Below are 25319 nucleotides of genomic sequence, written 5' to 3'. Positions count from 1 at the left end.
AGTTTGGGTTTGTTTCAGACAGGTCTCAGTCTGTTAGCCAGGCTTTCCACAAATCAATAAACTTACAGAGCTCCTCCTCCCTCAGTTTCTTGAGTGCTGGGATTATAGGTGTGTGCCACCACATCCAGTATTAGCAACTAATAAATAATTAGATCTATGGAATCATTCTCAATCGAAAAAATCTTAACTCCAAACACTTCCTTGGGCAAATCCTGTGCCAAACTTGAATTTTGTATGACTCTAAGCCTTGCTTTCTTTATTTTTGACAGGTTAGAGATCAAACCCAGGGACTCAGGCCTGCTGGGCAAGGGCTCTACAAGTGAGCTACACCCCAGCCCAATTTCCTTATTGACCAAAAACAGCCAACAGACATTTGGGAAGACACAAAAGGGAGTGTGTGACATACCTAGCAGTCCCCCTAGAGACCCATGGTCAGGGCCAAAGTCAATCCTGTCATGCAAGTGTTCACTAAATGCAGCATGTAAGCATTTCACACGAGTTACTGCATTCTTGGCAGGACTCACCTCCCCACTCAGGGCACTCCAGCAATAAAGTGATTAGATCTCACCCTGGCCCTGCAGCTAGTAAGAGGCAGCAGCGGGACTAAGGCCAGAGCTCCCTGACCAGAGCACTCCCTTTATCAGCACACTACCCAAGGCCCTCTCAAGACCCCTGCTTCATCTGCACCCACTGAGGCCAGCCTGCCCTTGGCCTTGCAGCTCCCAGTGTGCACCCAGACCTTGAGCCTCTCATTTTCCAGCTTGAATGCAGAATACTCAGCAGTCTGCCGGTGCAGTCTCTCTACCAGGCTGTCCCGGTCTTCCCGCATCTTCTCCTCCAAGCTTTGTTGTTGGTTTACAAGATCTGTCACCCGGCTGGAAGATCAGCAGACAGAATCAATTCCCAGATCTTTGTAGGAATGGAGTCCATCCCACCAAAGACTGTTTCCACCTCATGGCATGCAGCCTATCTGCTTCCCAGTCTCCGTACCTAGAGGCGGTGTTCCCGTACCAGTGTCCCACCTCTACTTAATGTCTTTCAAAAACTGTTTTCCATGACACCTCTGGAAGCTGCCTACCACTCAGCTAGGATGATGAATAAGTGTGTCCATTCTGATCACCTTGCAAGGATGAGACACAGTCCCTCCCAGCTTTCAGCACCACCAGACAGCCTTCCCATCCCTTAGTGTTAGGGCAGATTCCTTTGAGAGCTTTCTCTCTACTTCCAGGTTGGTGGCTGATAGGGTTGCTCAGGTAGTCCTCACCCCCAGGTACTTGGCACATATAGCTTTTGTCCCCCACAGCAAGGTTCCTATGTGTTCACATCTAGCTAGTGAAGGTATCAACTGTGTTGACTATACAAGAGAGGCTCAAGTGACAATGAAGGAGCCAACTGGAAGCTGGCTTCCTGCCCACACTCCCTTCTCTGTTGCTGTATAGACTGTGGCCTCTCTAGAGGTTCCAAGGCTCAGGTGTTCACACACCTCAACCTCACACTATCACAACCTTTGCACAGTCTGTGCTCTTGGGGGATTTTCTTTGTTTGGTTTGATCTTAGTTTTTGTTTTTCTGAGACAGGGTTTCTCTGTTAGTTCTGGCTGTCCTGGAACTCACTCTGTAGACCAGGCTGGCCTCAAACTAGAGATCCGCCTGCCTCTGCCTCCCGAGTGTGGGGAGAAAAGGCATATGCCTCCTTGGCCTGGCTTTCTGGAGTTTTTAAAACTTTCTTTACTGGTTGGGGTTTTGGAGCACCGGGAATACAAACCAGAGCTTCTCCCATACTGGCCAGGTACTCCACTGAGCTATGACCCCAGCTATGTTCTCAGTGCTAGCCTCTTCTAGGCTGAGTGAACACTGACTGGTCCTATGCCATGCACAGAGCCTTACCCTTAACAGCCCACGCCACACCACACTTCCCTCTTAGGATGTCACTTCTGTATCCCTCATCTGTGCCATGCTTCCTTGCATACACCTTCACCTCTCTTCTCCCACCAGACAGAAAATTCCTTGAGCATGGCACCTGATACACGGCAGGCTCTCACCCTGTGCTTGCCCAACACAAACACGCTTTCCTGAACTGGGAGGCGGCTAGCTTCCTGTGACTATCTCCTTGACCAGAGAAGCCTGGGCATTGTGCAGCCCTGGGATAGCGAATGTGGCTCAGGCCAGGGAATACTTTTGTCTTCCTCCAGCTGCAGACCCAGGCCAGCACACAAGTTAGCATAGGGAACTGTGCCACATATACTCCTCCAATGAAGAAACAATTGACTACGGCTGAAAACGATCTGCTACCGATATTCACCAGTGGCAAAGAAAGTGGGTCACAGTCAGTCACCCACACCCTGGAGACTACTGCTGCCTCTGTCTCCTTGCCATACCTTTGACCTGCTGGCAGGCAGCTCTGGGCAGACAATGGAGAATGCACAGGGACCAGCTGTGCCATGCCCCCAAGATCAAGCAGAACAACTGGGTACCCCTGTCCTGCTGCATAGACTAGGGCTAGGCCCGGGCCTCTGTGATGGGGAAGCTTATCCCTTTGAACATACTTATGGTTGTTTGCAGTTCAGGGGATGGAGACCAGGGCCTCTCGCAAGCTAGGCAAGTGGAGTGGTAGCCCAGGGCTAGAGCCAGAGCCTGGCACAGGGCTGCCCACATCTTAGCACAGTTTACAACTCCAACCTGCAGAGACCACAACAGCCTCATGAGCTTTAAGACCCCAGGACACCATGTCCTTCCCCCTGCCCTTCATGCCCCTCACTCAGTCTCTTCTAAACACAAAGACATACTCGTTCAAGACGATAATTTCCAACTCAAGGTCTCCTTTGTCTTTCACAACCTGGTTGTAGCGGCTCCTCCATGACTCCAGAGTAGATAAAGCTTCGGCGACATAAAGGTCCTGTGAACACAGGACAGCAGGTCTGTCAGACTGCTATCAACACTCATGCTGAAAGGAGGTAGGGTGGGCTAACAGATCACCCCAGCCTCCCCTTCCTGCCTCTCTCTCACAGTGAGAGGATACAGAAAGCCAAACTGAACTCCCAGGCAGGCCGCATCACATTGCACCCTATGGCAGATCCTCAGTTATCCTTCCCCCAAGGTGGATGTACTGGACCATCCCAGCCCTTCAGTCATCTCCATTTCCCAGCCACAGCCCTCCCATCCATTCAGCCATCATCCCCAATAAAAGGTGCTCCTGTGAGAGAAGGCAGGAGCCCAGGCCTTTACCTTGTCGGCAAGTTGCACGTGTAGCTGCTCGGCATACTCCTCACTCTTCTCAGCTCGTTCCTTCTGGGCTCGGATGGCCTTCTTCAAGGTTTCTTTGTCTCGGTCTCCCTTTTGCTTCAGTTCCTTCAGCTGCTCCATGATGGCCTCCACTTCCGCCTTGTGCTGATTCCCACTGCGCTCCAAATTCTGGAAGGAGACAGAGCAAGGAAGGTAAGAGGTGGAAAGGACAGCAAGGAGGCATGGCAGAGAACAGAGGAGGAGAAAATGAACTAGACCTCCTGGGACAGACACCAGAGCCAAGGTACCCCCCCTGGGTCTCTCTGAGAGTTTTTAAAACTGTCAGATACCCAAGTGACTTCAGCAGAGCAGCCAACCTGGGGGCCTGGAAAGCATCCAAGACTAATGACTTCCTCAGGTAATCATGAGAAACCTGAGAGTGACAGCCTCTTCCTGTCCCACCTGGGAGCCAGCAAGCACCTTGATCTGCATGCACAGGCGACTGTTCTCAGCCTCTTTGCACCGAAGCTGTGCCTGTAGATGACCACGCATGGATTCCATAGACTTGGAAAGCTCAGACGCTGTCTTTGCTTGAGCCTTGGGAGACAGAGAAAGTGATGGAGTGGGCTGTAGCCATGTGCTGTGCTGCTCGGGCTCCTCCCACTCGGGCTTCTCCCTGGGCAGGCCCTGGGCTCAGTACCTTCTCGCATTGTATCTCCTGGAGGAGTTCTTCCACTTCTTTGTCCTTGTCTTGCAGCAGTAACAGCAGGCGCTGGGAAAAAACATAGTCACAGCTCTTGACCACTCAACACAGAAATCCACAAGCAATTTGCCAGAGACCTGGGTATGAAGCTCCTAACCCATATTAATTCTTTTAAAGCAATGAATAAGTACTTCTCAGTTAAAAAAAAAAGTAATATTAACTAGAAAATATAGAAAAACACAAAGCTCAAAGCCAGCAATAATCACACATCATTAAAAATGAATTTAAAACACATTTTGTTCTATAGTCTACAGATGTCCCATTTGTCACAATATAACTAAATTTTGCCATCTTTTGAAGCAGCTGCTGGTGTTCCAGTGTCCTGACCTTCACAGCTTAGCGCAGCTTTCTAAGCTGGGAGTGTGGAAGAAGCAATGTCAGTACCCCTCAACCTCCACTCCCTCCTCAAATCTAGACTTTCTCTCTTTCTCTCTCTCTTCTTGCCTTACCACAGATGATTATAAGAAAAGCACTCTGAGAACATGAGTTGGAACAGATTGGTATCACTCGTCAGGCAGCCAGGCCTCGGTCTCAAAGTCCTTCCCTCAGGGAGGGACAAATAAGGCCATTAAATAGTAGAGGTTCCCCAAGTCTTGTGATTAAGAAGCCTTGTCAGGCCAGCCAACAGTTTCCCAAATTTTTTGGCCACAAGACTTCCCCATTTGTTTTTTACACTCATGTACTAACATCTTGAACAACTTCACATTCCATGGAACATACAGCCTTGAGAGAGAATCCTGAAATGGGGGTTGCAAAGCAAAAAAGGTATATACTTTATTTTTCTTTTTGAGACAGGCTCTCTCTCTTCTGTAGCCCTGGCTGTTCTAGAACTATGTAGACCAGGCTGACCTCAAACTCACAGATAACCTCCTGCCTCTACAGGAGTTCTGGGATTAGAGGCGTGTACACTTTTTGACTGCTGGAAATCCAAAAGACAAATTCAGGTTTAACAGGGCCAGAGGACTAATGGTCAGTCATGCTGGTGTTTCACTTTGTGCCTTGAGCCCTCCAGTCATCAGCTAACTAGATAAGTAAGTCTAGTAGGCAGCAAAGGGCATGTCAACCCATTTTATAGATCACAAAATACCACCCAGAGAAAATGCAACAACAGGGCCCCAGCTCTGCTCTCCATTCAGCACTTCCACTCTGGGAAGCCCAGCCCTCTGGATGCCTGACCCACTAGCATGGGCAAGGAGTGTCGTAGTTACCGCTTTTTCTGAGTCCGCCTCTGCCAGACGTTTCAGTAATGCACCTTGTTGCTCCATTAGTCTCTCGGAATCCTTCAGTATAGTTTAAAGAAACACAGATTTAAATAAATACACAGTCCATGGTCTCACTGATCCTTTTCTTTTCCCCAAACTATATTTCTAATTATACTAGTGTAAATTAATCCAGTCTCATCTTAAAGTCATGAATGTTAATGAAAGTTCAATACACATCCCCATAGCTCAACCTAAAGCTAATAGTTTGATAGTGGGCCTTCCTAACCCTTTTCTATACATTACAACCCTTTTCTATACAGTTAAATTTTTCGTTTTACCTTTTTTCACCCCCTGAGAGAAGGTTTCTTTATGTAGCCCTGGCTGTCCTGGAACTCACTCTGTAGACTAGGCTGGCCTCGAACTTAGAGATCTACCTACTTCTGCCTCCCAAGTGCTGGATTAATGGTGTGTGCCCACCACTGCTTGGCTCATTTTACTTTATTTTTTTTTTAATTTCCCCCCTTTCATGTATAAGGATGTTTTGCCTACTTGTATATCTGTGTACCACACGTGTGCAGGGCCTAGAAGCCAGAAGAGGGCATCAGATCCCTTGGAACTTTGAGTTACAGGTGGTTGTAAGTGACCAGGCCTATACTGGGAATTAAATCCAGAAACCCTGAAAGAGCCATCTCTCCAGCCTCAATGTGTATGACTATTTAACCTGCATATATGTATGTGTACCAAATGCATGTCTAGTGCCCATGGAGGTCAGAGGACGGCATCAGATACCATCAAGCTGCTGAGAGCCACCACATGGATGCTGAGAAAGAACTCAGGCCCTCTGCAAGAGCAGCAAATGCTGTGAATCACTGAGCCCACTGTTTTGTTTACTGTGTGTGTGTGAATGCTTTGCCTGCATGTATGTCTGGGTATCTCATGCATGTAGTGCCCCAGAATCCAGAAGAGGGATCAGATGGTGGTAGGCCACAGTGTGTGTACTGGGAAGCAGACACAGGTCCTCTGGAAGAGCAGCCATTGTGCTTAAGCACTGAGCCATCTTTCCTGCCCCTCTGTACATTACATTTAGATACAACTCTAGACATTTATCTTTCCTTAAGGGAGTAGGCAGGGACTAACATGAAATTTTTAGAGAATGGTATAATTTTCCAGGTGGTGGTGGTACATGTCTTTAATCCTAGCACAAAGGAGGCAAAGCCAAATAGATCTCTTCTAGGTCAAGGCCAGCCTGGTCTACAGAGTGAGTTCCAGGCCAGCAAAAAATAAAAAAAATTAAAAAAAAAAAATCCTCAAATAAGTTCTGCATTATTGTATGATGACACAGCCATGGTATTATTTATGTGTTACAACCTGAATTTTTGGTTTGGTTCAAGTTTGTTTTTTTGTTTATGAGACACTGTCTCACTCTAGAGCCCAGTCTTGCATAGGCTCACTATGTAGCTCAGGCTGTCCTGACCTTTTCCATCTTTCTTCCTCAACCTGAATGCTGAGATTATAAGGTATACATCACCATGCCAGACTTCCAGCTTGATTTTTTAAAATTTTATGTGTATATAACTGTTTTGCCTACATGAATACATGGGTGCCTAGTTCCTGAGGAAGTCAGAAGGTGGCATCAGATCTCCTGGAACTGGAGTTATAGATGGCTGTGAATCACCATGTGAGTGCTGAGAACCAAATGGCTTTGGCAAGAGCAAACAAGCAGCAATTGTTTTTAACTACCAAGCCATCTCTCCAGGCTCACCCTGATTTGTTTTGTTTTGTTTTAAGATTTATTAGTATACAGTGCTTTGCCTCACTGCCAGAAGAGGGCACCAAATCTCAGATGGTTATGAGCCACATATGTTTTCTGAGAATTGAACTCTGGACCTCTGGAAGAACAGCCAGTGCTCTTAACCTCTGGGCCATCTCTCCAGCCCTGATTTTTTTTTTTTTTAAGTAAGTTTTATGGAGACATAAAATTGAAAGCCATACAATTAATATCTTAAGTGTAGATCACAGTGACTGACGCTTAATGGTACTGCACTGGGTATGCACAAGCCATTTACTCAAATAGAGCTCATGTGTTCTCATCACACAAAAAGTTAGTGAGTTCACTGTGCTGGCCACTTCCAACACATCCATCATCTACCCTACACCTATAATTGTTCTGTTCTTACTGGCCAATCACACCTCTCTCAAGCTGGTGAAAGTAAATAAAACGGAAAAATTACTTTTGGGTACATTGTTGTCTAACCATAGTAAGATATGTAAAACAAAACAAACCAAAAAAAAAAAAAAAACCTTGCCATTTTAGCTTGTTAGGCATATGGCAGTGACATTTAGTACATTGAGTACACAGAAAACTGCAATCACCACCATTTCCATCACCCCAGAGAAACCCTGGTCCTGTTCAGTAGCTACTGCACCCTCCTTTTCTAGCTCTTGACAACACTCCCCGACCTTCTGTCTCTAACCTGCCACTACTTTACTTCCCCCTCCCACCCCACCCCCCGTGCTAGGAATTGAACTTAGGACCTACTATACACTAGCCATGCACTAATCTTCATGGTTTTTAAAAACTATTTTTATTTATGTGTGCATATGTGTATATCATGTAAGCAGGTCCCACAAAGGCCAGAAGAGGGTATTGGATGCCCTCAAGCTGGAATTTATAGGCTGTGAAAAACCACTAGACCTGAGTTCTGGGAATAAAACTCCAGTTTTTTTATTTTGGTTTAGTTTTTTGTTTGTTTGTTTTGGTTATTCTGTATAGCCTGTGACTGTCAAAGAATTCTCTTTGTAGACCAGGCTGGCCTCAAACTCAGAGAAATGACTGCCTCTGCTTCCTGAGTGCTGGGATTAAAGGTATGGGCCATTATGAATGGCTCAAACTCCAGTTCTTTACAAGAGCAACAAATGCTCGTAACTGCTAATCCATCTCTCTAGCCCCTAACTTTATATTTAATTTTAATTTTATTTTATTCTGCTTTTTTTCAGATAGGATCTTTAGGTAGCCCACACTGGCCTACACAAAAATCCTTACAACCCTCCTGGCCCCTGCCTCCCAGAGTGCTGAGATTTACAAGTCTGTGCTACTTCTAATGAAATGTAAACCCTCTCCCTGTCTCTCATCTTTTTGCATGTGCACATTTGTATACAATGTCTATGGACATGGCTGCATGTGTGCACACTCATGTGTGTAAATGCAGGGTAATGCATGTCAGGCATGTGTGCAGAGGTCAGAGGACATCCTTGGGTGTTACTCCACATCTCCTACCTTGAGACTCAGGCTAGTTGGTTCTTAAGCTACCAGAATTCCGTCTCTACCTCTGTCTCCCCAGTGGATTACAGATACCAGCCCTCCCCAACCAGCTTTTACATCAGTTCTGGGGATTTGAACTCATGTCCTCACACTTATATGGCAAGCATTTTCACCATCTGAGCTATCTTCCTGGCCCACTTTGTCTCTAATCTTCCAGTACATAAACTCTTCCTATAATCTGCGCAATGAGACTATTCTTGGATTTAGACTCACAGACAACGAGGAAATGGACACTGCTGGCAAGCTGAGTGGTTTCTTGGGGTGATAGCAGGAAGAGGGATGCAGCACCTCACATGACCCCTGCAGGAGATGAGTGCTCAACTTCACCACTCTTGCCAGTCCTAGGTAACCAAGATCTTTGACAGCAACAGGTGTGCTGTTTTACCTATACTTCCCTTATTACCAGGGAGGCTCTGCATCTTCAACACTGATTAGTCATTTGGATGTTCTCTGATGACTATCTGCTTCCCTTGCCCATTTTCTCACAGGTTATATCTCTGTGACTGCCCCCCAGTCTGCTTCTTGACATCCCTTGAAGGAGGCTCACACTGTTCCCTCTGATTGCCCAGGTGCCCTGAGGCTGTTTCCTAAGGACCTAGGAACTGACAAGGATAGCACTGAGCACTGGGGAGACTCCTGGAGAAGAAGGGAACATTCAGGGACAGTCCGGGCCACACAGTGAGGACACGCCTCACAGGAAGAGAAAAGGTTAAAAAAAAAAAAAAGGAAAGAAAAGGTCTGCAGCTGCATGTCACTCAGCTCTCCTGCTGAATAAATGCATTCCCCAAAACACTCCGCTCCAAGACCCTCACATATCTGAGGTGGCATTCTCTCACTTTATAGCTGAAAGTGGGACCTGAGGCTACACAGCTGCAAAGGGTAGCTGGGCCCTGAGCTGAGCCTAGACTACAAAGCCAGAGCAAGGGTCCAAACCCTGAGCACTTGCCTCAGAGGTAGACACCGAGCCCCTAGAACAGCGCTGGCATGCTCTGAGTTAAGAACTCAGGGTGCTGAATTCCAGAGACCCTGAATTTGACTCCCAGCTCCCATGTGGCAGTTCACATCTTTATTCTATTTCCAGGAGATCCTAGGCTTTGGGGTCTTTGGCTTCGTAGGGTTCTACACTCACATGCACCCACATACACAATTAAAAATACTTAAAAAGAAAAAGATCGAAGGTCAGGGCTAAAGAGATGGGTCATCCATAAGAGCACTTGTTGCGAGCATTTGCTGAGGACAAAGGTTTGGTTCCTAGAATCCACATGGAAACTCTAAACTGTCCTTAACCCCAAGTCTAAGAGATGGGATGCCTTCTGGCCTTTGCAAGCACCAGGCACACATGTGATATACATACATACACACAAAAAAAGAAAATTGAAGGCTAGCCTGGGTTACACAGGAGCTAAGTCTATAGACGACCCATCTCAGGGGACTGGAGAGATGGTTCGGAGGTTAAGAGCACTGGCTGCTCTTCCAGGGGTCCTGAGTTCAATTCCCAGCAACCACATGGTGGCTCACAACCATCTGGAGAGAGATCTGTATACATAGCAAATAAACAAATCTTAAAAAAAAAAAAAAAAAAAAAAGGACTCATCTCAAAGCAAAACCAGGACCAAGGGCTTGGTATCCCAGCATTTAAGACAGATTCAAAAACAGAAATTTCAGGAATTCAAGGTTAGCTACATAAGACCCTGCCACAAACCCAAAACCCAATAAAAGCTGAATGTGGTGGCTTGTAATTAGGAGTTCATGGCTAGCCTGAGTCTATACTATAAATCCCAGGCCAGCAAGGGCTACTGAGTGAACACCTGTATCAAAAAAAAAAAAAAAAAAAAAAAAAATCAAAATGGCTACCATAAGGCTTTCTGAAAGTGCCACAGCCCTCCAAGGATTAGCAGGAGCATCAACAATTTACCAGGCACTTGTCACAGTCCATCAGTTCTCACACATTCATTCTCTCATCTTTAAACAATCCCAAGTGGAAAGTGTTCCCCCACTTAATGGGGAAAACTGAAGTATAAAGTACCTGCCTGCGATCACCAAGCCAGAAATTCAACAAGTACAATGATTTTAGAGAACAGAATGGCTAAACTACCAGCATTCATAGAAAGAGACTGCAGAATATGTATGTTTGTTTGTTCATTAGAAACAAGCTCTCATTATACAGCTTGGACATCACTGTGTAGCCCAAGCTGGGCACAAACTCAGCAATCCTCCTACTCCTACTTCCCGGGCCTGTGCTGCCATGCCCATCCAGGAACCTTCAAGCACAGCAGGATGATAGACATGAACACAATGTAGCAGAAAGTGACAATTCCAGTGTACAACACTAGGGATCCCTTACAATGAAAATATAGTAACCAACTCCCACCTTAGGCTTTAAGGAGAAAAGTGATGTCATAAAAGTGTTAGTAGCTGACACCTGCAGTCCCAGCACTTGAGAGGCTGAAGCAGGGGGACTGTTGTGGGCTTGAGACCACAGACTGAGTTCCAGGCAAGCCAGGGCTATGGAATGAGACCCTTGTTTCAACCAACATGATATACAGACACACATGCAGGCAAAAATACACAAACAAACAAAAGAAAATACAAAATTAAAAAAAGAGTTTTCCTTTGAGGAAAATACTATCACAAAGGCAGACATAATGGACACACTGGAAGTTGGGCAGTGGGCAGATAGCATTTTTTGTTAGTTGTTATGTGTGCGTGTGTGCATGCATCTACAATTTGTGAGCGCATGGCTGAACCTAGGGAACCCAATATTAAGTAAGGCAGACACAGAAAGACAAAGGCAACATCACCTCATGCATGCATACATAAGAGTCTCCAAGAGTCAAACACAGGAGCAGAGAAGGGTAGTGATCAGATTGAGGAGGTGCAACTGGTAAGATATTTCTCAAGTACTCAAAATTTCAGCTATAGGGCTGGAGAGATGGCTCAGCAGGTACCGCACTCTTATGCACATACCTGTATACATACATACATACATACATATAGACAGACAATCTTAAAAAAATCTTCAACTACAAAATAGTAAGTTCAAGAGACCCAGCATACAACATGACTCTGATGAGTAACATACTATAAAAAAGGTTGAAAGTTTCAAGTGTTATTAACACAAATGTGAAATGTATGTCTACATACATTATGTTGATTCCATAAAGTACACCTATTTCAAAACAGCAAGCCAAGTAGGACAGCTCAGGTCTGGAATGCCAGCAGTCAGTAAGTAATACAGGTAGTATGACAATTCTGAATCCCAGGCCAGCTATAAAAAGAGGAACCACCTCCACCCAAAAAGACTACTGCCCTCCTGTCTGTTTCCTATTCTCTTAAAGTCCATAATTTAGGGCTGGATGTGGTAAGCACACATCTTTAGTCCTAGCATTAAAGAGGCTGAGGCAGGAGGATCTCTGCGAGTTCAAGGCCAGCCTGGTCTACCGATGGAGTTCCAAGACCATCAGAGCCAGATATAGGGGTGCTTTCTTACACCTTTTTCCAGAACTTGGGAGGCAGACACATGAGGATCAAAAGTTCAAGGCTGTCCTCAGCTAGAGATTAAGTTCTAGAGGAGCCTGAGCTGCGAGATCCTCCTCAGAATGAAATAAAGAAGAGGCCTGAATGACCTTTTAGCAGGTAAAGTGTGCTTACTATGTAAGCCCAATGACCTCAGTTTGATCCCTGGAACCCACATAAAGGTAGAAGAACCAGCCCCACAAAATCATCCTCTGATATCCATGTTTGCCATGGCACGTGTGTACATATACATGCACACACATGCATGCGCGCACACAATACCTAGATTTTTGTGGCACTAGGGATTTAACAGAGAGGCCTGTATGTGAGAGGCAAGGCCTTCAACACTGAGCAACAACCCCAACTTTCTTTTTCCCCTTATTTTTTCTCTGCCCCTTTAAAGTGTTTATTTGCAACACAGTCTCACTATGTAGTCCAAATGGGCTTCAGACTTGCAGATGTCCCTCAGGCTCTAAGGGGCTAACCTAACATGCACACTCCACTATACTTGGATAGTAGATATTTGGAACAACTAAGGAAATCAAGTGATAGCCCTCCGTGGACACCAGCCATTACTCATTTTCTACCTAACATAAAATGCAGTCTCCAGCACTTTAAAAGCTGAGGTAGGAAGACTGTGAGCTTGAAGTCAGCTTTGGCTACGACATTATGATTCAAGGAAGAGGGCAAGGAGTGAAGAGAGAGAATAAAGAGGAAGAGGAGAGGAAACTTCAGGTGTTGGGCTCCCCGTCCCCGATGACTAGAACTGTCCTGACTACTGAGGCCCTTCTGCAGTTTGGCCTGGCTTCAAGAGCAGCTGTGACAGTAGCGAGTCTCTCCCTGGTCCTTTCAGGCCAGGCCTCACAGAGACAATCAAGCAGGGTTCGAGGACTGGGCAGGCAGAGTACAGAAAGTGCACCCGAGCCTCGCCAGCTTAGGTGCTCACCTCTTTGCAGTGCTGTTCCCTCAGCAGATCTCGAAGGGTGCGGTTGGTCTCCTCAAACGTGCTCAGCTTCTGCAGGAGAAGTTCCTTCTGCCTCGTTAGGGTGTTGATGTCGGTGCAGGTCATCTGCTTCTCCTGCAGGAGACACAAGTGTTACACAGCGCGGGGGAGGCGGGCACCCATGCATTTCACACAGCACGGGAGACAGGCCCATGAGTACTTCAAGAGGGGGAGGTGCCAGAAGTCCAGACAAGAGGAGCTGAGCCACAGGGGTCAAGGGCAGGTCTCCTGGAAATGAGTCTGGGGAAGGGAAGAGAAATGAGTATGGTGAGCGCAGGCTTCCTGTAGAAGGCCAGAGAGACGGCAACCTCTGGTGGCTGACACAGGAATCAACCACATGCCTTGACTCACTGTGATCCCAAGTGGCCCATGATTTGGTCTCCTCAGATGCTCTGATCAACAGAGGTCATCTTCAAGCACCAAGGCCCACGAACTGAGAGTGGTAGGGTTGGGACTGAGCAGTCAGATGTGCCCTCCCCCAGCCTGGAGATGTCATAAAGTCAGTCTGATGACTGCGTAAAGACCCTCCACCCCACCCCCACCCCACACCATCCTAGGACTCCACCTACGGTTTTCAGCTTCCCGATGGTATCCTTTAAGGCCATGACTTGCTTGGCAGCAGCAGCTCCGTCCATTTCAGCCTCCACCAATTTGGACATGAGGCATTCCTTCTCCTGCTGGAGGTGTTTCTTCTGGAGCCTGGGGCCAGAATAAAGTGGGCTCCTGAGCGCTCCCAGGGCCTACCCTGCCCAGAGCTCTGAAGCCTACCTCACAATGGCCTGAGAGACTCCTTTTCTGCCAGTAAACAATGGTGAAGGGGTGCAGGGAGCCCTTCTGACCCAGGTAGCCATCTGGAAGGATGATGGCCCTGAGTCATACCTGCTTCAATATTAGACCAGAGCCTCTACCCAGGAGAATCATGACATAACCTATGTATGACCTTGTCTGTATCAAGACTACCTCCATGTTCTTGAGTTGACGCATCCCTTCTCTTCACACAGTCACTCCGGTTGTTTGAGTCTGGGTCTCATGTAGCTATGGCTGGCTTTTGAATGTGCAATGTCAAAGGGACTAGCCTTGAATTCCCAATCTTCCTGGATCTACTTCCTGGTACTGGAATGTGCCATCATGCCTGGTCACTGTTCAGCTTTTCCACACATTCTCAAAGTGTTACCCTATGGGCTAGGGGGATTGTGGCTCAGAGGTAAGGCTTTGGGCATGTTCAGGCCTTGGATTCTACACTTACAACTGAAAAAGAAAACAACTCTACAGTCCCTGCCGTATCTATAGCACTTCTGTCTTCTGCAGCCAGTCTTGACCTACTTTCTACTGCTCAGAGTAAATGACACCCACCCTGGGTCTCCCCACAATGTTCCCAGCATTTCATCTTCCAATACCTACCTGCCTAACCCCATAGTTCTGTCTCCCTGGCAGCCCATTTAAAGGAGTTCTCTGGCCACTGGCCACAATATCATACCGGGCCCTCCTTTTCCTATGGGACAGCTCTATGTTATGCTGAACAGACTTCCCACAGGCACTATCAGAGCTGCCTTGCTCGGCTCCCTGCTTTTTGCTCCTGGGGCTCTGGGTCACCAGGGAGGGAATCAAGACAGCCAGGATCTCTTACATGGTAAAATCCTTCTCCTCCTTGATGCGTTCGATGTTGTGTCTGAGCACAGTGTTTTCATGCTCTGTCTCTGCCAGTTCATGAGCCACCTCCTCCAGCTCCTCCTTCCGCTCCTCCAGGAACCTTTTGGCCATTTGACGTTCGCCTTTCTGCATCTTGACCTTGGAAAGAGGACACAGGCAAGGGCCACTGAAAGAATGGCTCTTCCCTGAGGCTGCATTGCTACATCTAACCCTTCTAAGAAGACTGATAGAGCTCTGTGCCTGAGGCCTTCTGAGCATGTCTCAGTCAACAGTCAAACATTGACTCTCCTCCTGGCATATGCTCCACCCAGTATACACATGAAGAACTTGAGTACAAAGAAACTGAGTGATGCGTGCTGGCCAGGGGTGGGGCCAGGCAGCAACAGTGGTACAGTTGGCATGCCATAAAAGATGTCACAAAAAAAGCACAGTGGGCTATGGAAGTAGGAGGGCCTGTTTGCCAGGAAGGTTGGCTCTCAGTTCTCCAGGAAGATTTTAGGACCTCCAGTAGAATGGAGGGTTAAAGACACAGGTACCTTAGCAGTCAGGACCCGGCTTTTAATGCCAGCACCCCCTGCTTCCTGGACGAGGTACCTGAATGGGCTGTTTCCAGCTCCATTCCTATCTCCCTCCCCACAAGTGTCACTGCCACATGTGAAGACAGATTCCTTTTGTCTCCAGCTCCTGTTCAGCTTTTCTAAGCAGCAAAGACTACGCACTGTTTTATAGGCACTTGATGAGGGTGAAAGCACCAACCCAGAGACAGGCACACTCCTGTAACAGCAGCTCAAGCCAGAGCTGTGAAGGCCAGCCAGAGCTGCAGAGTAAGACTATGCCTCACAAAACACACAAAGGAGGGGCTAACACCATCAGCTTCACTGACTACACGGACCAAATCTCATCACTCACTGACACTACCAGAAGAGCTAAGTATTCAGAGAGAGAGGTCTCTCAGTATGATGGAAACTCAAGCTGCCCACTGACCACTCCAAACAGATGTCCTGGGAAGGCCTGCCAGGACGGACAGAACACTCACAGAGAGGCAACCTGACTTGCTTGTTCTCAGGATACCAGTTGTCCAGCCTGCCAGCTCCCTTACCTCAGATTTGAGACAACCGACCGCGTTCATTAGACTGTCAATCTTCTTATCGTAACGGTTCATTTTACAGTGACCTGAATCGTCGTCCTCTGTAGAGAGGTCACTTAATCGCATTACTGAGACCAGCTTCTCTGAAGACGGTGGTGTGATCTCCAGACAGTGAGGTGGAGTCTGATGCAGAGGAGGGAGACACAAAAGAGCTGCTAAGGCCAAGCCTCTGACAGAATTCAACTGTAGTTATTTGCTCACTGGAGGCTTGCTGACTGCTAAGGTGGCAGGCAGAGCCAACACAAGCCAATGGCAACCCCAGAGATCCTACCCAGGAACCAACCACTCCAGACCCTCCTGAGGAGACTATTACCTACCCAAATCTAAATGATGCTTTTGAAGAATTTCTAACATTGAAAGAAAAGGCGTGGGTTAGAATGTTAAGTTATAAAGGTCAGGTTTGTGTGTTATGTGCTGTGTGCCAAGTAGCTGGGAGACTGAGACTTCCAGAAGAAGAGTTCAAGACCAGCCCGGGCAATATAAAGAGATACTCTATCTTTTAAAGAGAGAGAGAGGAAGAAAAAGAGAAAGAGAGACCAAATGGTTGTGAACACCTTTAATCCCAGCACTCAGGAGTCAGAGGAAGGTGGATTTCTGAGTTTGATCGAGACCGGCCTGGTCTACATAGCAAGTTCCAGGTTAAGTGATGCAATAAGACCCTTTCTCAAAAAAAAATTAAAACGGGGAAAAAGCTTAGTAGTTCTTCTCCCAAAAACAAATAGTGGGGAGGGGGAATCAAACAAGGTCTAGGAATGTAGCTCAGGGCTGGGGTGCATGAGTAACTGAGACTCCAAGTTTGACCCTCAAGCACCACCACCAACATCAAATAAGAATACCTCAGGTGGGGCTGCAGAGGTGCCTCAGTAGTTAAGAGCACTTGCTGCTCTTGCAGAGGACTCAGGTTTGATTCCTAGTATCCACAGGGTGGTTCACAACTGCCTGTAATTCCAATTCTAGGAGATGTGATTTCTTTCCTGGGCTCCGTGGACACTGCATGTCCCTAGAACTGGAATTCTGGTCAATTGTGAGCTACCATGTAGGTTCTGGGACTTGAACCCAGGGCCTTCTCAAGAGCAGTAGGCAATGCTCAATTCCCAAAATCAATATGGTAGTTCACAACCATGTGATCTGGGGGATCTGATACCCTCTCTTCTTGACCTCTGTGACACCAAGCACACACATGGTGTACATACATACATGCAAGCAAAACACTAATAGATATAAAATAAAATCTAAAAACAAAAACAAAATCACCTCAGGCATTATATAGCAGTCTCTGGTCTCTATTTCTGCCTCTAGTCCAAATGTAAACTTCCTAGTTTACATTTCCCTTTTGTTCAAAATGGAAAGCATGAGGTGAGGGCTTTTCAGACATAAGCAGGAAGGGGATGGAGGCAGACCCAATGCACGCAGGAAAAACTCTTGGAGAGCTTAGACAGAGCTTAGACACCAAGCACACACATGGTGTACATACATACATGCAAGCAAAACACTAATAGATATAAAATAAAATCTAAAAACAAAAACAAAATCACCTCAGGCATTATATAGCAGTCTCTGGTCTCTATTTCTGCCTCTAGTCCAAATGTAAACTTCCTAGTTTACTTTTCCCTTTTGTTCAAAATGGAAAGCATGAGGTGAGGGCTTTTCAGACATAAGCAGGAAGGGGATGGAGGCAGACCCAATGCACGCAGGAAAAACTCTTGGAGAGCTTAGACAGGTCACCTCTCCGGGGAATCTTGAGGATTAATTGTCCAGGCAAGGCAGTACGACTATTTCTCCCAGCAAGCCACAGCAACAGGAGGCCAATTTCCACAATAGCATCGCTCTCTTTTTTAAGTAAAATTGCCATCCCTATGCATTGCATCCATGCGTACTTGTGTGTGTGTGCTCCTGTGTGCCATGGTGTGCACGTGCAAGTCAGAGAATAACTTTTTGAGGTTGGGTTCTCAACATCTATCCTCCATGATTTACAGAAATTTAGCTCAGGTCACCAGGCATGAATGACAAGACTGTACCTCTATCCACTGAACCATCTCACCAGCCACTCACAGCAACATTTCTTTCCTTCCACCATATGAGTCCCATGGACTGCACTCAGAGCATCAGACGTGGCTGCAAGTACTTTCATCCACAGAGCATCTTGTACCCCAGTCTTTTTCTTTGTTTGGATTGGCTTTCCAAGACAAGGTTTCTCTGTGTAGCCATGGCTGTCCTTGGAGCTCACTCTGTACAACCTGCTAGCTTCGAACTCAAGAGATCCACCTGCCTCTGCCTCCCAAGTACCAGGATTAAAGGTTCTTGCTGTATTTTTTAAATAAGGTCTCACACTGCAGTCCAGGCTGATCTCGAACTCCAGCCCCAGCCTATCCAGTGCTAAAATCACAGGTGTGATCCACCAAACCTGAATCTGGCTCATGATGAGGGTGGGTGTATCCAGGCTGGCCTCACTATGTAGACTACAATGGCCTCAAGCTCACAGCAATATCCTGTCTCATACTTCTGAGATTACAGGTGTGAGACACAGACCTTAACAGGTCTTAATTTTCTTTCTTGTCTGTGTAGCCTCACACACAGCAATCTTTTTTGGTTGTTGCAGATTTTTCGGGGGGTTGTTTGTTTTGTCTTGTTTTGTTTTATTTTCGAGACAGGGTTTCTCTGTGTAGCCTTGGCTGTCCTGGACTCACTTTGTAGATAGAGCAGGCTGGCATCAAACTCCCAGCAATCCACCTGCCTCCCCTTCCCCGAGCGATGGGATTGCAGGCAGGCTCCACAGCACACAGCTAAACATGATGTTTGCATTGCTGCCATAGACACACCCTAGGTCCAGCGGTTTGTTTTAAGTGCACTGGTGTTTTGCCTGCGTGTGATAATGTCAGATCCTGGAGTTACAGACAGCTGTGAGCTGCCATGTGGTGCTGGGATTTAACTCTGGGTCCTCTGGAAAAGCAGTCAGTGTCTTTAATTGCTGAGCCATCTCTCCACCCCAGAGCAATCTTCTTGCCTCGGCCTCCCCAGTATTTGGATTACAGACCTTAAACACTACAGTAGGCCCAAGCCCCTTCTCAGTTTTTTCTTTTTGTTGTTGTTGTTGTTGTTGAGCCGTATAGCCGTGGCTGTCCTGGAACTTGGTCTGTATACCAGGCTGGGCTTGAACTCAGAGATCGGCCTGTCACTATCTCCCAAATGTTGGGATTAAAGGCATGAGCCACCACAGCCAGGCTAAAAAGGTTTTCTTTTTCATTATTTATGATTATTTTATGCCCATTGGTGTTTTTTTTCTGCATGCATGTATGTGTGAGGGTGTCAGAAGCCCTGGAAATGGAGTTAGAGATAGATGTAAGCCACCATGTAGGTGCAGGTTATTGAACCCAGGTCCTCTGGAAGAGCAGCCATCTCTTCAGCCCTGCTATTTATTTAACAATACCTGGTATTTTTAACAATGATGCGTGCTGGGCATGGTGGCATCCTAGTACTCAGGGGACAGAGGCAGGTAGAACTCTGTGATTTCAAGGCTAGCTTGATCTACATAGCAAGTTCCAGGAGAGCCAGAACTGCAGAGACCCTGTCTCAAAAAGCAAAACAAAACAATAATAATAACAACAAAAAAGTATAATATATGATGCTTCTGAAAAGAAAATTTGCCAGGCATGGCAAGTGCATCACTGAGCTCAAAGGCAACCTGGTCTCTGTAAAGAATGCCAGACCAACTACAGCTATATAGTGAGGCCCTGTCTCTAAATAACAGAAATTTGAACAGGACACAGAAAAATAAAACAGCAGTGTGAACCTGGATTAAATCCTCAGGACCAAAAGTTAAAAATACAGTATAATAAACCACAGTGAAGATGGAAGCAGGGGACAGTGGCAGGTACTGTAGTCCTAGCACATGGATGTGGAGGCAGACATATCAGGAGTTCTAGGCCAGTCTCAGCTACATACAGACTTCAAGGGCAGATGAGGCAACATGAGGCTGTCTCATAAAACAAAGCAGAAGGGAACAACAGTAAAGTATGGCACACTGGGAGGTAAGCGCTGCTTCCCATGGCTTACGATCCTCCCAACATGTCAGCAGACACACGCACGTGAAATACAGACACTGCTTCTACACAAATTTGGCCAAACTCTCTCCACATTCTCCATTTGCCAGATTATCCTCTGACCTGCATGCATGCATACACACAAACAAATAAATCTGATTTTTAAAATACCTAGAGATAGGCTAGAGATGTACATGTTTGTTGAGCATGTGTGAAGAAGTCCTGGGTTCAGGCCCCAGGTCCCATTAAAGCAGATGCAGTGGTGTGTACCTACAGCTCCAGCATCTCAGGAGGCAGGAAGGTCAGAAGTTCAAAGTTGGGGGTAGAAAGATAACTGAGTCAAGTGCTTGCCACACAAACATTTAGACCTGAGTTCAATACGCAGAACTCAATAAAAACCCCAGGCTCAGGCTGGAGAGATGGCTCAGAGGCTCAGAGCACTGGCTGTTCTACCAAAGGTCCTGAGTTCATTTCCCAGCAACCACATGATGGCTCACAACCATCTAGAATGAGATCCTGTGCCCTCTTCGGGCATGTAGGTGTACATGCATGCAGAATACTGTATAAATAATAAATAAATAAATCTAAAAAACAAAAACAAAAACAAAAACAGGCTCAGTAGGACATGCCTATGACTCCGGCTCTGGAGAGATAGACACTGCAAGATCTCCGGGACTGATGGCCGGCCAGCCTCGCCTACATGGCAAATTTCAGGCTGAGTGATACCCTGTCCCAAAAGGCAAGTTGCTGACCTCCCAAGGCCCCACTGTGGAGGGCTGCCCTCTCCAGGCATGTGTGCCTGCATCTGCACAGGCCCATGTACATACACCTTTTTCAATTTTTACAAAGGGCAGGAGCTGGGTGCAGTGATGCATGCCTTTAATCTCAGTACTCATGAGGCAGGCAGACCTCTGGGAGTTCAAAGCCAACATGGTCTACATGATGAGTTCCAGACAGCCAGAGAATTACATAATAGAGACATAGAGACACTTTCTCAAAAAAAAAAAAAAAAAAAAGCTGTGGGAGGGGCTAGAAGGCTGGGCATGGTAGCATATGCTGTTAATCTCAGCAGAGGCAGGCAGATCTCTATGAATTTGAGGCCAGTCTGATCTACACAGTGAGTTCCAGGCCAGCCAGGGATAAACAGTAAGACCCTATCTCAAAAAGTAAAAAACAAACAAACAAAAAGATTTGCTGGAGTGAGAGATGGCTCAGCGTAAAGAGGGTGTGCTGCTCCCACAGAGAACTGGAATTTGGATGTCTGTACCCACATCCAGCAACCTACAACAGTCGCCTCTAACTTCAACTCCAGGGCTATCCAAAGCCTCTGAGCACCTGCACTCATGAATAGACAACCACAAATATAATTAAAAATAAATCAATCCGCCAGTCTCTGGTGGCACACAACTTTAATCCCAGCACTCAGGAAGCAGGGGCACATGGATCTCTGTGAGTTTGAGGCCAGCCTGATCTACAGATTAAGTTCCAAGATGCCCAGAGCTACATAGAGAAATCCTTTCTGAAAATACCTAAATAAGGGCTGGAGAGATGCCTCAGAGGTTAAGAGCACTGGCTACTTTTCCAGAGGTCCTAAGTTCAGTTCCCTGCAACCACATGGTGGCTCACAACCATCTGTAATGAGATCTGGTGCCCTCTTCTGGCCTGCAGATGTACATGCAGACAGAATATTGTATACATAATAAATCTTAAATAAATAAATAAAATGAATCTTGGAGCTGGAGGGACAGTTCAGTGGTTAAGAACACTGGCTGCTCTTCCAGAGGACCCAGGTTTTATTCCAGCACTCACATGCTAGCTCACAACTATCTGTAACTCCAGTTCTGGGGAATCTGTTGCCCTTTACAGGCCTCTATGAGCACGAGGCACACAAGTGGCACAAACATAATGCAGACAATCAATCACACACACACAAAATACAAATTAAAAAAAAAAAATCTTACATTTTTTTTCAAAGAAATTCAAAGTCATCTTCAACTACACAGCAAGTTTGAAACCAGCCTAAGCTACATGAGACCCCGTCTCAACAACAAAAACAGCTCCAAACTCACAAATATCCACCTGCCTCTGCTTCCCAAGTGCTGGGATTAAAGGTGTGCACCACCACCACCCAGCAGATGTACTTATTTTAAATGTATGTGTATGCATGTTTTGCCTGCTTGTATGTCTGTGCAGCATGTGTGTGCCTTGTGTACATAGAAGCCTGAAGAGGGTGTAACATGAAACAGCTGGGAACTGATGTCCCTCAGTCTTACAGAGAGAGCAGTGCAGCTAGTCCAGGGCACGTGGTCCACCATGTGGGTGCTGGGATTGAACCCAGGTCCTCTGCAAGAGCAGTCAGTAGCATCTTACTTGCATATGGCCTGACTTATTCTATACCTTAAGCATTTTGTGTATTTCCTACACTAATTCACATGCCTGATTCAAAGATAAGAGCTTTGCAGCTGACCTATACTAAATCCAAGGAGGAGCTGCCGAGCTCAGCTGGCCTGGGTGGAGCTGCTGCGCCGAGGACTCTGCAAGCTTGCCTGAGCATCTCTCTAGCACTTTAAACTCCTTTTCAGTCAATAAAAATGATACCGTGCTATTTCTGTTCCAGTGCCTTCATTTTTGATTTTGAGACAGCCCTTACTAAGTTCCAGCCGGCCTCAACTCTTATTAATCCTCTCAAAAGCTTCAGCCTCCCAAAAGCTGGGGTTACAGGCATCCACCATCACACCTGGCACTGCTCTTTAAATCAATTTTTTAAATTTACTTTTCACTTGTTACTACTGAGGTATTAAAACAATGTTAAGGGACCATTTTCATTTGGGGGCAATATCAGGGCACTGAACCTAGGGCCTCACACATGCTAAGCATGCCCTCTACCAGTGAGCTACACCCCCAGCCAGAAATGCCCATCTTCCTTGTGTTTTTATACTGTTCCTAACACTTCCCATGCATTCCTGGGGATACCTGGATTCCCTTTTCTGCTAAGAGTAAACTGACAGATCAAAGTGTAAAATCTATGTGGTATGATTATGAATGTAAAAATTACATTCACTTTTGGGTTTCTCACTTTCAGAGTAACAAACTATCCAAAAAAGGCTGACTCTAAATAGTCAGACTGAGCATGTTTTGTTTTGTGTGAGTCACACAAAGTATCACCACATAGCCCCTGCTGGTCTGGAACTTACTATGTAGACTAGGCTGGCCTCAAACTCAAAGATCAGCCTACCTCTACCTCCCGTGCTGGGATTAAAGGTGTGCAACACAGCTGGCTTACTGAACATTATTCTGAAGCCTTCACTTTACTTCTATTGATAAGTTTGTTCAGAACACAGTCAAAAGCTTTTTAGCCTTCTCTTATCAGTGAGTTCTTCACTGCAGTGCACATAAAAGGAAGAATAAGAACATGTCTTGCCAGGCTTGTAGCTAGACCCTCTGTGCTGACAGTGCCTTGTGCAAGCCTCAAAAAATGTACTGTGTATTTGGATGGCTACGGGGGCATGAGTGGGTGGATGGATGAATGGATGGATGAATGGATGGATGAGTGGGTGGGTGCTTGAGCAGATATGTAGATAAACACTGTTAAGCTACAGGATATACATTCTTTTGGGTACTAATAGTGAAGGCAATTCATTTGTTCCAAAAGCAGTGTGGATACAATACTTGAGTCATCCATACCGCCATATTTTCTTGTCTGTTTTATAGGCTGTTATATGTACACACGCACACATCCCTAACCTCAGGACTGGGGTCTCTAAAGCCCAAAGGCAAGTTTGCAGAGTCCTCAGAGCTGCAGCTCCACCCAGGCCAGCTGGGCTCGGCAGCTCCTCCTTGGACTTAGTGTAGGTCAGCTGCAAAGCTCTTATCTTTGAATCAGGCATGTGAATTAGTGTAGGAAATACACAAAATGCTTAAGGTATAGAATAAGTCAGGCCACACAGAGGCTAATTAATTATGCTTCAGGTACTATGAGAAATACAAAGCAAAGCAGAGGCTAAATTCAGTCCCCAAGTTCAGTTAGTTCAGTCCTAAACTCCAGCTCTGCTGCTCCCTGTCAGACTCTGCAGAAGTTAGTTCCCGGCTGTTTCATCTCCACGCTAGAAAGCAGATCTCCCACACAGCGATGCTGCAAGGACCTGAGTGGTGCCGTGTGCTTTCACGGTTTAGCAGGCACTCCGCCAATGAGCCTTATTGGAACTGCTGCAATCGTACCAAGTCTGAGGCCTGCTAGAATCAGACTGACCAGTCCAAGAAGAGACAACTGAACAAGACAGAGCCTACCTCCCACTTGCATCCCACATGCCGGGCAGATGATTTTCCAGGGGGCATCCAAGGTACCTTGGTTTTCACCCGGACACTCCGCCGTACATTCACGGTGTCCCCTTTCATTCCGCGCTTATGAGATTTCTGTGGGAAGGGACAAAACCAGAGTCATCTCCGGGCACAGTGGACCTCACTGCCACTCTGGTGGCAAACACCACCTCTGCATGGGTGCCTCTGACTGCGGCTGCTGCTCGAGAACAGAGGCCTACCTTCTAACCAGGCCGGTGAGCTAGAGTGACCTCCAGGAAAGAATGAAAGTGTCTCCCAAACTTTTTGAGTCAGAAGTGCGAGGAGGCTGGGCCAGGAGACAGTGCCCTGATCCACAGCTGCGACCTCGCCCCACTGCCATGCTCCTACCTGGCTGCCGGCTGCTGATGGTTTCGGGAGTTTTTTTATGTGGACGTGGACAGGAGTGTTCTCATCCACATGAACATGTAAGGGGGGAGTTGAAGATCGGTCCTTCATGGTTCACTTCTGGCAGGCAGGGGAGGGCAACATAAAAAAGGTTGATCTGTAGATGAGTAAACTGGGCATAAGGACAGAGCTCAGAGGCCACTGGGGACACGTGACAGCTTAGCCACCGAGTGAGCAGGACAGCTACCAACTACTGGCATGCAGACGGGAAGCAAGGCAGGAGTATAGGCAGACTCTGCAGAGGTCCCAGTTGAAAGCCTCCAGGTCCACTCAGGACAGGGTTCTCTAAAGCCCAAAGGCAAGCTTGCAGAGCCCTCAGAGCAGCAGCTCCACCCAGGTCAGCTGGGCTCGGCAGCTCCTCCTTGGACTTAGTGTAGGTCAGCTGCAAAGCTCTTATCTTTGAATCAGGCATGCAAATTAGTATGGGAAACACACAAAATGCTTAAGGTATAGAATAAGTCAGGCCACATGCAAGTAAGACACTAGGGCACAGAAGGCGAGTGGGAATGCCAAGAATGAGAAGGCTGTATAAAGAAAACCAGCGCAGGGCTGTACCCGGGTACAGGTGCACGCCAGCAGCAGCCACCCCATCTCCTCTCATTCTTTTTGTTGCTTTTTCCTTTTTGAAATATCCATTCTCAGGATGTTGGCATTTCCCTGGAAGGCTATCAAGACAACCTCCTCACAGCTGGCACCGTTATCAGCGAGCAGG

The 25319-nt window shown here is 46.7% G+C and overlaps 1 protein-coding gene across 17 annotated transcripts in view; it reads right to left on the bottom strand.

Moving 5' to 3' along the window:
• Odf2 (outer dense fiber of sperm tails 2) overlaps positions 1 to 25319 on the bottom strand; it is a 43766-nt gene that overhangs the window by 15279 nt on the left and 3168 nt on the right. For 4 of the 17 annotated variants that reach the window (XM_060389824.1, XM_060389832.1, XM_060389820.1 and 1 more), the window contains 12 exons: positions 24152 to 24277; positions 15777 to 15947; positions 14655 to 14815; positions 13597 to 13726; positions 12971 to 13102; positions 8722 to 8808; positions 5193 to 5264; positions 3922 to 3993; positions 3702 to 3818; positions 3225 to 3410; positions 2786 to 2895; positions 740 to 875 (listed from right to left, as the gene is read on the bottom strand). In XM_060389824.1, the coding sequence (XP_060245807.1) occupies positions 740 to 875; positions 2786 to 2895; positions 3225 to 3410; positions 3702 to 3818; positions 3922 to 3993; positions 5193 to 5264; positions 8722 to 8808; positions 12971 to 13102; positions 13597 to 13726; positions 14655 to 14815; positions 15777 to 15947; positions 24152 to 24259 (1482 nt within the window). In that variant the 5' untranslated portion in view covers positions 24260 to 24277. Of the gene's footprint in view, positions 1 to 739; positions 876 to 2785; positions 2896 to 3224; positions 3411 to 3701; positions 3819 to 3921; positions 3994 to 5192; positions 5269 to 8721; positions 8809 to 12970; positions 13103 to 13596; positions 13727 to 14654; positions 14816 to 15776; positions 15948 to 24151; positions 24278 to 24550; positions 24705 to 25319 lie in introns of all 17 variants that reach the window. The other 13 variants (XM_060389829.1, XM_060389828.1, XM_021644480.2 and 10 more) reach the window with 8 other exon arrangements.

The sequence above is a fragment of the Meriones unguiculatus genome, chromosome 8 (assembly GCF_030254825.1).
Source record: "Meriones unguiculatus strain TT.TT164.6M chromosome 8, Bangor_MerUng_6.1, whole genome shotgun sequence".
NCBI lineage: Eukaryota > Metazoa > Chordata > Mammalia > Rodentia > Muridae > Meriones > Meriones unguiculatus.
The sequence above is the reverse complement of the archived record's forward strand: the minus strand, read 5'-3'. Positions and strand labels throughout refer to the sequence as shown.